Genomic DNA, 14,003 nt, shown 5'->3' on the forward strand with positions numbered 1-14,003 from the left:
AAAAATGTTTTTACTTATTACACTAACATGCAAATCCCGCTATATACCTCCACCATAGTAGTTGCTCAAAAACAAAAAAACAACGTGCTGATATAATAATACATACTTTTACTATCTTTTAGTGCACGTTAGTGTTAGCTACTAAAAGCATTTGTTCTATCAGCACGTTGGTTTTATATTTTTGTGAATCTACTATGGAGATGGTGTATTGTGAGATTTGCATGTTAACGTAATTAGTGTCTTGACAAAGAGACTAGTATGTCTCTTAGTTACATACAATTATTTGCTAACTTTTTATCAAATGTTTGACCACAAAGTTAATATGCTTTAAATATTAATAATATTGTAAACACTTAATTTAATCGTTGAAATTTTTAAATAATCTTGTTTAAATATGCACCCTGGGTTTTGATTGAAAACTTCTAAAAGTTAATTAAATCGAACTGCATGTGCATTGAGAATACTGCATTTTTGAAAAATATATCATATCTACAACCTATGTCCATAATATTCGGTTTATTAGTAAATATCTAATTAGTGAAAATTAATCAGTGTTTTTTTGCTTGTAAAACATTTATGACGGAAAAAAGCGTTACAAAAAAAAGAATGCTGTGTTACGAAAACATATATTGCTAGCCACTGTCTCTAATTTCAAAGGTAAATTATTCAACATATTTTCTTTGTTGTAAGAGTTTATCTTTTCTTACCAATATTTAAAATCGAACAAAAGACGTTAAGCCTTATTATTTCATTACGATAATTAATTTGTTTTATTTAGTCATTCAATTTTAAAATGTTTTTTTAGTGATTTTTTTACCAAGTGATTAATTATCATTGTAACTGTTGATGACATACTTGCTTTCTGAACGAGTTTTTTGTTCTTTTGAAGGAAAACAAATTACATCTGCAGAAGCTTGTAATAATTACATACAATATATATTTAGAGACTAAGCAATTATTAGGTAGATAACGGAAAAGATATTTTTTTCCTGTTTTCTTTATAGTATCTTCGTTTCATTTATTTAGTTTTTCTCATTCATAACAAATTCATAAGATAACAAAAGCATACAAAAACATAAAGATAAACCCGCCAAACCGCGAGACTTGTTTTTTTACAGATGAAGTAATTATTAGGAAATATCTAGAAGTCTTGTCAATTACCGAGCTTATGACCTGTCGTTGACTGGTTTAAGTTTAACTTTACGCGTTTTATAATATTTTCATTTTTTACAATAGCTAGCAGGGGCGAATCGTTAAAATAAGCGATTATGCACAGCTTACCATTTTATTTGACTTTGGATAATAATGTTTTATAGTAACCTTGTTTATGAAAAAATAAATAAAATAATTGCTATTTATTCACCAACACCGTTTATAAAACAAGACAAGGACAATCAAGACTAATGAACCAGGGACTGAAATTATACAATAAACTACCAGACAAAACTAAACAAAAGACTCAGACAAACTTTTCAAAAGATGTAAAAAATATTATTTTGAACAACATAGTATAAATGAAAAATGTATATATTATTTTATGTAAAATGAATGTAATAATCCGTAAGGGTTTATAAATAAATTTTCAAATGAAAAAATTATCTACAAAAATATATATATGAAGTACGCCCAGCGCCCAGCCCGTTCTAAATGAACGATGAAACTAGTCGATCACCTCAGCTTATTTCTTCATACAAAAAAGTACACTGTATTTTACATCTAAGCCAAGTCAGCTTTTAAGTACTAAAACAAGCTTGTAGATTACAAATGTTATTTGAGGATTCTCTATTTGGAAACTAGTGTTTCGAACATTATTTCCAAAGGACTATTTTTTTTTTGATAGGATATTGTTGACATATTATGTATCACAAAGGACATGTGGCTTTGCAGTGGCCGTTTTTGGTAATTTTAATTTATAAAGAATCGGCCATTGTTCAGTGTTGACAGTTTAAACTTTTGTACGAGTATTGTATTTAAATATTGTAGAATAAAGCTGCGTATATCGCGTGGTTGATAATAATTGTTGTTTGAGTTGATTTTCACAGAACCACAGAAAAAGTAGTAATTTATAATTATGTTACTTACATATTATGTACTTAAATGCAGGTACAATTTAATGAACATTTTTTGCAGATTACCTGTAAAATAAATTACGGCTTGCCACTGATAACTAGTCCACTTAACACTTGTGTGTGGAAGTGAAACATGGAACTGGCAGAGAAAAGATGAAAACAGGGTAAACGCGGCTAAAAATGCGATCTCTTAGGCAAATGTGTGATAAATCAACGTATGATAGGGTTACGAATGATAAAATCAGGCAAGAGAGCAAATCTGAGACAGGTGTAAATTATAAGATTAAGAAAGGAGATAGTTAGGTTATGGATGACGAAAAAATGGTAACACAGATATATATGACTAGAGTGAACGATATTGTAGGACGAAGGACGACCAAAGAAGACGTGGCATGATCGGATAAACCTTAATCTTAACATATTACAACAGAGATGAAAAACATTTAAGAGAAGGGAATATAGAAGTCTAGGCATCTATAGGGCTTATGACCTGTCATTGGCTGTTTTAAGTGGCCACTTTACACACTGTGTAACATTCACCATTCTGCTCATATTTGAACATCTATATTCCTTCAATTCTTTCATCTGTTGATGTTTGTGAAGTTAAAGAGCTAAACCTTTATTTATGCGGGTGAGATTCATCTAATTGAATTATTTCACCTGCATACTAGGCAACGCCTGAAAATTTTATTTTTTCAATTTCTATACTTCTTCATGGACCAGGTGGATTTATCAATAATATTTTGAGTTTGTCCAAATCTTTGTAGACAAGGACCGGATTCAACTCAGGTTATATTAACATATTACAGAAGAGATGAAGAACATTTTACCTTCTCTTAAATGTTCTTCATTGCTGTTGTAATATGTTAATATAAACAGCTCCCCAGGGAGTTGAATCCAGTCCTTGTCTACAAAAATTTGGACAAACTCAAAATATTGTTCCTAAATCTTAAGTTTGATCATGTCAAAAGTAGACAGAACCGAGGGCATCTATGACATGATGTATGACGTATAGACGTATGTGGCGATTCATCCTCTCTGTCTACCCATACGGGAAAATGTAGTGATGGTAGAAGTAGTAGTACAATAGCTGTAATTGTATTAACTTTCTTTAAAAAAATATTCATTTTCCAAAATAATTTACGACACGAAAGAAACGTTCTATACTGATATTCGGTTTCGATGGTAATCTTCATTACTTACGTAATTTGGTTTTAAAATAGATTAAGCGGCTATTAAAAGTGATTGGAAAATCTGATTTTTGTTCATTTTATAAGCCAACGTTCCGATGGAGAATTGTTTATCTACGTTCGTTACATATCGATCAATAAGTCGTGAGAAATTTCTGGTATTGGTACAAATTTTCACTTTTACCCTTTATGGGACACCTAAAACAAGGTGGTACATAAAATCACCGAAATTCTATTTGATATTATTGTCTTAAATTGCAAGAGTATTGTAATAACGTTCACTGGTAGATCAGTCTTCCACTCAGCTTTTTCAAATGCAGTAGGTTTTATTTCCTTAAAAAATAATACTTTTTATAAGATTTGCAAGACGCAAATCAACAGAAAATATGTGTCCTATAAAGGGTTAAACCAGCGTTTTCCAACCTTTTTAAGCCTGCGGACCTGTGAATATATATATATTTTTTTCTTATTAATTTAATTTATTCTAATTAAAAAAATATATTTCTCTGTTCTGTCTTATATCATGACCAATAGAACCAAAATATCGGGTTTGTGGTGTCTTTTATTCACATGCGTTAGGTTCTGGGTTCAATTTCCCGCAATATTTTCTACAATTTCTCTCATCAATATTAATAGACTTTATGAACTCGGCAATAGTTATTCCCACGTATCTGATATATTAAGTGTAGGGCATTGTTCCCATAGAACAAACCTTTTGAACTTTTTCAAAGATGGTGAATGGTAACTATATTTATTTATTCATGCATTTCATAATATATATATGTATACAGTTTTTTGTTCACTTTGCCTAGCTGTGTGAAACAGTACTTATGATTTTCTTGTTGTTTTTTTTCTGTAGAATGTTTTATTATTTAAACTTTCTACTGAATATGCTGTATAATTTTTAGGTTATTTTTTTTTTATAAATCTTGGGTATAAGGTAGGTAATTCACGTATAAAAAAAATATATCAAGCCAAATATATTAATATTATAAATGTTTGTAAAAGGCCGATTTGCCGTTTATGTTTATAAAAATAAAAAAAAATAAAAAATATGTATTTAAATTAACTTATAAAAACATTTTTTCAATTTAATATTTTTTCTGAAGCGCAAGACTGATCTTCTTGCCTTCATAAAATAAACAATCGAGTTACGACTCTGTTGGTGTATGCATGCAGTACCCTATTCACCATTGGGTGTAGATGAGAAATGGGTGGGCGGAAACTGACCAAAAGAAAAGCGAAAAGACCTCGGTTTACGAACGAAAAATAAATCGCCCTCTTTTATTTTGCATTCAGTAAAAATGCCTTCTGTTGACTCATAATTCTTTCGAGTATTTTACATGACTCAGGTTCTTCTAACCCTTAAAATGTTCGCAGAACTTAGACTGGGGTTTCCTTCTCAGGGAAAAGGTAAATGTAACAATAATAAATGGGGTATTGCAATAAATCAGATCAAAGGTAACGGGTGGTAGTCGAGATGACCGGGAATGTTTGCGATGGTTCCGCGAATTTAAGCAGATTTCAGAAAATTAACGTCGTTGGGACACTACCCAAAACTATTATTTGTCTTGTTTTACCTTCCAAGAAAAAGTTTCGCCATAACCCCTTTCTAGGTAGTTTTAAGGCGTGTGCTGCCTATTTGTAAATGTAGGCATTGGTTAAATAATATTGTGACTTCTATCTTTACTCCGACATTTTCGGTCCATTCATAAGAGAGATTTAAATGTGTTTTCCTATTAGGTTTTGCTCAAACTGTTGAGGAGTTTAAACATTAAGGTGAATTGCTGACTGAATAGTGAAAAAGCATTTAGTACTTGCCTCAGTGATTGAAATCGAAATAAGTTTTTCGCAGTTCCTCCTCTGTTTTCACAAGCAATCCAAAAGTACCCATTATGTTGACAATTATTGCTTATAATTTTCTTGTTGTGTGTTTGCTCTAATTAAATTGTCGAGAATATGTCATCAATTAGTTAATGGGATGTTTTCAATGCAAAATGCTTTTTGTAGAGAATAACTTATAAATAGAAAAATAAACAATGTAATTTCTGGTATTGGTTATTATTTAACTGTAATATGTTTGAAAATACGGTTAAGTAACTCCTATATATTTACTTGAAGATTATAACGAAATAATTATATTTACGTAGGTGATTCTGAAAACCTACCTTGAACCCACGTTCCTTGTTTATAAATTTAAGAAAAAAAAATAGGACCGCTCGATTATGAAAAAAACAAAAGTGTGCTATTATCGTATTCCCATGTCAATATTTTTTAATTTTCAATTTGTTTCACACGTAACATCAATTAAATTTTTAAGTGTTTTTTTTTCTGCACCTGAAAACTTTTGTTAGTGCAAATTTTATATTTGTACCGATTCTATTGTTGAAATACTCACTCATAAAAAACTGACCATCACGTAATTATACTTTGTAATTCACAGGTATGTGTACCGTGCGCTGATTCATAATTTTAAATAGTCTTACGTCGGTATATAATTTTATCCTAGGAATCATTAAAGATAGACTGATTAACATCTATTTTTATTTTAGCACTTAAAATAATGAAATAAAGTTAAAAAAAACGTAAATCATGCTCAAAATAAGTTTAATTTGAAAATTATTTCTCAATTCGTTATCTTGAAAGATAGCTAAAGATTTTACATAAGAAGTAAAATGCTATTGCAAATTAATGTTTTTGCTATCGTTTTTAAACAATAACTTAATTAGTGTATTACTATAAAAAAAACTATTGCAAAACATGTGAATCAAAAAGATAAATTGGTATTGGTTATTGCAGCTACAATATCAAATATTGCACGCAAATTTCTTAGTACGAATAATTATTTTTTGACTTAATTGCCAACTCCTTTACTTCTCGTAAACTTATTTCTTATGTGAATTGTAACAAAATCGCAGTACCTAGGTACATGGGGCCAGATTTTAAATGTTCATGTGACATAAATGAATTTGACTTTAATGTAGGTTTACACGATTTTTGTTGATAAAACCCTAAAGCGAAAGTCAAAAAGTAATTTAGATGATTTTGAAGTATCATTAAGTGGTGACAATTTTAAGAAAATTTAAATTTCATTACACAACTGTGGTCTCTAAGTACTCTGTATTATATATTTTTTAAAACTACTCACCATATTATGGTGTAAAATCGTAAACATGTAAAATGTAATCAATTTTTTGTAAAAACGACATCGATAGTTTTTAGTACATATTGACAGATTTAACATGTTCGTAGACAGAGGCTAAACCTAAACATCCCCTTGGTATATATTGGACCAGCGACCCGGGGACGGGTCGCCTCCGTTGTGTATTAGGTAAATTATGTAAATTATCATGATAGGTTTCCAATGTTCATTCTTGTTTTATCGTTATTAAGAGTGATTTTGTTTGTTGCAGGATTGTCTCGGTCGGCAGTGCGGGCGCGGGAGGCAGAGGCGCGGCGGGCGGATGGTGCGCGCGGCAGCTGGCGGCGGCGGCGGGGGGCGCGCGGCGCATGTGGCAGGCGGGCGGCGCGGCGGCCTGCTGCCTGTACGGCCTGGCGCGCGGCCGGCGCCGGACGCAGAGCTCTCCTGTCACCGTAGGTAATTAACTTTAATTGATGGCACTCCATCGAAGAGAATGTCCATTCCATCAGATTCTAAGGCTGTCAGACCAAATTTTCAATATTTTCCATAATTCAGATATCCAGCTTTTGCACGATCCACTGTTTTTTTCTACCTAGAAGAAAATTAAAGAAGCTGACAAGCGGCCCTTCAGGCCTTTAGAACAGTGGCTAAAATGTCGTAGGTAGCCACCCAATGTCTATTCCACCAGAAGCAAATATTATGAAGCCTGATGCTAAGGCAATCAGACTTAAGTTTCAATCTTGACCATCACGTCAGATATTCAACTTTTACATAATACACTATTAATTCCACCAAAGAGAAAATTAGAGAAGCTGACAGAGCGGCCCTTCAGGTCCTTAGAACAGTTTCTGGCAATGTCGTGGGTAGACACCTAATATTCATTCCACCAGAAGCCAATACTGTGAAACCAGATTCTAAGGCTATCAGGCCAAAGGTTTAATTTTGACCATCGCGTCAGATAATTAACTGTCGCATTTTCACTGTTCATTCAACCAAGGAGAAAATTAAAGAAGCTGACAGAGAGGCCCTTCGGGTCCTTGGAACAGATTCTAGTAATGTCGTGCCTTATGTCTATTCCACCTGAAGTAAATACTATGCAACTCAGTTTTAACCATCAAGCTAATTATCAAGTCTTTTCACCACTGTAATTGGGCCTCCTGGCCTGTTGTGGTGCAAAAAAAAATGAAATGAAAATGAAAAAGTAGTTACTTCAATAACCTAACGGGTTGTTGATCGTTTAAATAAACATATATATACGTTACACTAAATAAATACTATGGCTGGCGGATTAACCTACAGACCAATATGTTTTATGCATCGCAAGCTATTTTCGCTATAGTCTACTAATATTGCTCGTTTTACTATCGGTATGGTCTTCTCGTTCACGCCACCTCTCTGTATCTGGTAAGAGATTGCGACACAAGGAAGTCAAGTTTCATGCGATAATTAATTTGCATTTTCTTGCATAGAGCGCTTTTACCATTAACCATTCCTGCAGTCTGAAAACTTTATTGGTCGTAATATTTCTTCTTATACAACTGCATTGACATTTTGCATTTAATTTATTCTTGCGAATTATCCAATGCGAGGCCTCCATAGTCTGCTGCGGGAAATTATTAAACACTACATCTGTAGTGTCTCACTCGTCTCATATTATTTGCGTATAGGTTTGTCTGTACAATATTAGGAACCTTATTTTTTGCTTGTAAAAAAACTAAGTTTATTTCTTTTATTACAAAAAAAACATCGTGGGTACACGAGAAAAACCGGTGAACTGCAAAAATTGTATTGCGTAAATTGAATTTTAAAGTTTGGTTGTTCATTAAAAATCATGTTTTGTTTTTATTTTTTTAAATTTATTATTCATGAAACGTATTTTGAAACATTACAGAAATTATATGAAATAAAAAACAACAGAATTTTGAGAAATAAATAATTAAGTAAGAAAAGATAAATAAAATCCGCATTTAGCTGATTTTCCTTGTGAAGAAATTTGTGCTGGTTGAGTTAGCCGGCGGCATTGTCTAACTGAATTTGAGTTGGATAAAATTCAACACTGTCTTCATCTTCAGATATAGCATCTATCACATTAGCGGAAGTGGAAAGACTCTTGTGCCAATGATGGAAATCTTCGGGAATGACCCCTGTTTTGCATAACTTTAACAAGTCTTTTTTAACTTCACTGTAGTAAGGTTTCATTAATGCAGATATTTCTACTTCCAATAAAAACTTTGAATGTTATTTTTTTTTTAGTAACGAAAACCAGACAAAGACACTTAACCGTTTTTCCTTGTATATTTATTATTTAAAAAAAAAACAACAATCAAAAATTAATCACTTAAAATCATATTAGTGATTTTCTTTGTAAAGATTTGAGAAAAAATGCTATATATACGTTTTTACTCGCTCTACGATTCTCTGAAACTCAGTTGATGGGGGTAATATCATTTAACCGATTATACCTGTAGATAGTGGATAAAAATTTGAAGTTAATGGTATCCATAACTTAAATATGCCAAAAACGTAGTCAACCAATTTTTCTTATACACCCGCGATATATAATGCTGATTATTTTAATAAAAAAACTGTGTAAATATTTGTATTTATTGTTTTATAGGCATGTTTTTAATCTATTTTTCATTTAAAAACAGTATTTAGTGTGTAAATAACTAATATGTCCAAATTGTTGTTAACCATCGAGAGATTTCGTCAAGATTGGTTGATGTTTCAACAGAGACGTATATATTTTTCTGATACAGGCATTTAAAGGTCTTATGACCAGTCGTCGTTCGGTGCGTAATGGGATTCTCCTGTTGCAGTTGAAGCAGTCGCCACGGGGGCGGGCGGCGCTGGGAACGGAAGCGGAAACGGGGGCGGCACAATGGTGAAGACGTTCCAGGCCTATTTACCGCCTTGCCACCGCACCTACTCCTGCATACACTGCCGCGCACACCTGGCGAGTCACGATGAGCTGATCTCCAAGGTAAGGGAAATCCTAAATAATTTTCAATTGTCAAAGCCTTGGATCTGCTTATCTAAGACACGCTCAATGCACTCGAGAATTCGGAGATGGAAACTGTCATTTCCTAGCTCAGGGCTGGTATTCCGAACCCGATTATAGCGCGGTATAGCGCATTTTTACGTACTAAATACGCGTTATAGCGCGCTGTAAACGCGTTCGGAATTCCAGCCCAGGGACTATCTAATGAGGGCAAGGAATAATAGACGTATCCATATTCCTCCCTTTAAGACATCAATTAAGGAGTGTCTGATCAACGGTACCTATCAGCAATTTTTTTTTTTTTTTCTATCAAAGAAAATCTTTTAAATCTTACCCATTTCTGGCCTTAAAAATGCTCCAAAAGTTGATCTCTATAGATAAATAGCAACGTTTGGAGTATTCTGAGATCAAAAATAGTTGAGATTTAAAATATTGAAACCAAATAGAAAACATATATATATGTAAATAAACAATGATTGATTTTAATTTTTATATTCGAAGCACTAGCTTTGAGGTTATTCATTTTAATGATTCTTTATCATAGTAAGTTAGTAAATTATTCCTTGATAAGAAAGCTTGTGTAACTTTGACACCGGTCGGTAGAAAAAATAAAAAGAAAGTTAACCGGATTATGGTCCCGTGGATATTGTCGCGGAATCACGAATCAAAGTTCCGAGGTTCGCACTCCTCTTTACTACATCTTGGGTCCCATTTTCTAATCGTGAGTTATTTGCAACTAGTTTATTAAAATATTTTTTTATTATATATTCAAAATAATGTACAAAAGTAAACAAAATCTAGATCGCGCCAAACTAATAATAAATAAAAGTTTGTCGGCGCGTTTCTAATACATTTTTAATTTTATTTAATAGCAAATTACCACAAAATATCAAATAAATACAAAAACAAAAAAAAAAACCACTGTAAAAATTAAACAACACAAATATATTTGGACTGGATAAACACAACTTTACACCTTGAGGTTTTGATTCTTTATGAGGAAATCCTTCAATCGTTTGCTCCTTCGCTGCAAACTGGTAGATTTTTTTTTACCTCGGCCGGAAGCTTATTAAATAGCTTTGGTACAATATATTCTATCGTCCTGCTTCCATAGAAGTTTTGTACTCTATACCAGTTTCATGGCTGTTATCAATCTTGTTCCATGTGAGTGACCAGGCAGGCTTTTTTCCTCATCAAAATGCTTTATTATTAGTTTAAGTGGTAAAGTTGCTTCACCGGAAGTACCCCACAATGCTTAAATAAGATTGTGTCATATTCTTTGTAAATCTTTTTGATTTCTTCATTTTCAATCATTATCTAAAGAAGTCTTTTCTGAAGATTGTAAATTCTATAAACGTATGACCCCCAAAATGACCCCCAAAATTGAAATATATTTGGGTAAATCATAAGAAGTAAAATATTTCATTTTACTTTTTTTAAAATTGGTTAAATACAAAGTTGTTTTATATATTTTATTTTAACGATTGATTCCTTTGAATAAACACTCCTCAAGTGGTCAAAAATTCTACAGTTATTTTTATACAAAATTGTTAAATATTATGCTGTTTCCTAAAAAAAAATTGTAATGTAATACAAATTTGGATGAAACATATTTTTACACAAAATGAATTTCGAAAATGTTTAAGTTTTTAAAAAGCTAACACTGTACAATGTACATTCTTCATCAGATCAGGTTATCTTTGTAAGGACTTTTAAATCATTTTGATACAAAGTATCAATCTAAACCTCTTGGTTTTGTTTTACTTTTTTTTTATTGAATAATGAACACCTTTTAAATCACCACACATGTTTCGTGTACACAGAATAACCTTTATGGTTATTCCAAATAGTTGTACAAATATATAGTTTTTTTAATAGCTCACTTGTATATGTAATTCATTATTGAGCACAGTTAAAAACAAAGTTTTAATAACCTCACTGTGTCCGTCACATTAAATAAAGTTAAAAAATAAATTAGCTTAAATGAGAACAGTTTTTTTTGTTGTTAGCAAGTTTCTTCAACAAGAAAACTGTTGTCCGAATATGGTTGCCATTTTCGATAAGACAAGGAGCCGTCTGAAAACTTTTTAAATGCTCAATTAGTACAACTTTCCTTTTTGTAATTTGCATATTATTCGCACAAAGGACTTCCATTATTCAATAGCATGAATGCAATAAGCCGTCATACAAATCCACTTTCAGCTTCTGATTTCATTGGGTTTAAAGTGGCTAATTACTTACGAAATCTTCTTTGTTCAGCATAAAAATATTTTTCATATCTAAAAAAAAAATTAGTATTCTAAAAAGCAACGTATTAAAAAAAAACACTAACCTGTGTTTCTTATTCATGAAATTCATGAATAATCATATGTCCACACATAAATTACTATTCTTCTATTCTTTTTTTATGTAATTAATGATAAATTAAAATATACAAATTCTTCAAAATGAGGCGATGAGGATTATACTCAAAAGAAATATCTATTCTAACGCAGAAATAATGCACAAAAAAATTGACTTGCTCACAGTAAGGCAGCAAATTAAACATAATGTAGCAATTTTCATACATAAAATAATTAAGGGGATGAATAAAATAAAAACAAAAATAAAATATAACCAACAATGTCATACATATGAAACAAGGAATAAAAAAAAATAAGATTACCAATGAGGAGAAAATCAGAACCACAAAACTCATTGTACAAGGGATTGAAGCTGTTACAATGAGTTATCTGAAGGAATAAAGGAGATAGAAAAGATCTATATATTTTGAATTATGTTTCTCAATGCGAAAATTCTCAAAAATATGTTTTTGAGAAATTTTGATAAAAAAATTGTAATGTTATTAAAAGTTTATATTAGTTCTTAAGATCTTATGAACTAACTTAATAAAGCATAAATAAATAAACAAAATAATTTATGAACCTATTGTATATTTCATTGTCAATTAACGTTTTCATGGACAAATAATATTTAAGCAGGGACAAAATAATTATAAAGGAATATGGAAGTCTAAGGATTGAAAGAAATAACTATGTATTGCCTTTTTTCCTTAGTCTAATGCGTCGTTATGAGTTTTTATTTTATGATAACCTTTATTTTTCCTTTCTCTAAGATTTTGCCGGCGTTATGAGTAAAGTTTATTTTACATAGGTCAGAAAATGATACAAGATGCGATTGATCTTGTGCAGCTTCTTGTACGATATTTTTTGTGCCATTTATTAGCTGTTTTGCACAGGGCAGTTTTTGAGATTCAAAATTACGCGTAAGCATGCACAGTACTTTGATGGTTTCGGCACCATGACAGATAACGTATAGTTTTACAGTTGAGAAAACTAGTTATTTTGTGATGGAGCGACTACTGACAACTAACAATACATTATTCTGCGATCAACAATTAACCTCAGGTTTCTAAAACGACTTGGATCGTGAACCTTTTGATAATCAGTATTTCCAGAAAAAAAGACGAGCTAGAAGTGAAAAAAATGCCGCGAAATATTTGTTTAGACCGAGGATAAATAAAGTAATACAAGTAACAACAAAATAAATAGGTACTCGTTGATAGTTAATAGTATCTCAGGCGTGAGATGCGCGTGCAGATCTCGGTTCAAATATTTGTTAAAAAATAGGACGTTGTCTAATTTTTCCGAATTTGAACAGAGATTTCATCCAATTTGTGTATTAAACGACACAATATTCGATGGTCTAAATTTTGCCCAATATATGCTACCATTTTCTGACTCATGTAATACGAGCTTATGTATATAAAGTTTATGTCTGTAAAAACGTCTCCTTTAAGAATTTTGCTTGTATAATAAATGTTAGTAAGTAGGGACTTATTTAATATTTGCAACCCAAAAGAGTTATTGGACGTATATATGCAGAAAAGATCCAACTGTCAAATTACAGTTTTGAGATATTTAAGGAAATATAAGATCACCCTAATATAAAATTACAGATAACTACTTGATTTGAAAAATTATTGTTAATGATGGAAATAGTATTCTTGCCAATTGTGTTTCATTTGTTCAAAATTAACATTTCATTTATGAGTTATATGTCTATTTATGGAGCTGGATAATTTTTGCTTTAACAGATTTTAAAATTTTTAAATGCAAAAAAGTTCAAACTACATTTTGTAAAATTTGGCTACTGGGTTTGTTTGACATACAAATGTATTTGTAATTTATTGTCTTATATCATCATCATTCAGTTTACACACCTAATTGGGCATAGGGCACTGCATTGGTACACCTATCGTAGCGTATCCAGGGATAATTTAGAATTGTGAGCAAATCTTGATTACTTTTGTTCATGAAGGTAAGATCATCAGTTTTATGTAATTATATGAAGTAGACGGAATATTTGCATTTGCGCTATTCCTGATGCAAAAATTTCTTTTACATATCTTTTATACGAAAATATTTTTCAATTACATTAAGACCAAATATCATTGAACTCTTTGTGCAAAATGTAAAATTCTAGTATTGCATTAAGGACCGTGTTTTAAAATTGAATTACTACGTACGTGTTAGTCTAACCGGATGGATGTTTTTTTGTTTAAATATAAATGAGATATTCTCTATCGATTTTTATAATAT

The 14,003-nt window shown here is 31.5% G+C and overlaps 1 protein-coding gene across 5 annotated transcripts in view; it reads left to right on the forward strand.

The window, feature by feature from the left end:
• Positions 1-14,003, forward strand: part of Ypel (Yippee-like) — a 247,085-nt gene that overhangs the window by 168,687 nt on the left and 64,395 nt on the right. For 2 of the 5 annotated variants that reach the window (XM_088234905.1, XM_088234906.1), the window contains exons 2-3: positions 6,673-6,853; positions 9,221-9,384. In XM_088234905.1, coding sequence (XP_088091031.1) covers positions 6,673-6,853; positions 9,221-9,384 — 345 coding nt within the window. Of the gene's footprint in view, positions 1-5,588; positions 5,703-6,672; positions 6,858-9,220; positions 9,385-14,003 lie in introns of those variants that run through there. The other 3 variants (XM_088234909.1, XM_088234908.1, XM_088234907.1) reach the window with 2 other exon arrangements.

Source organism: Micrasema longulum, unplaced genomic scaffold, assembly GCF_059751315.1.
Source record: "Micrasema longulum isolate JH-2025_06_02 unplaced genomic scaffold, ASM5975131v1 h1tg001298l, whole genome shotgun sequence".
In the NCBI taxonomy this organism is placed as follows: domain Eukaryota; kingdom Metazoa; phylum Arthropoda; class Insecta; order Trichoptera; family Brachycentridae; genus Micrasema; species Micrasema longulum.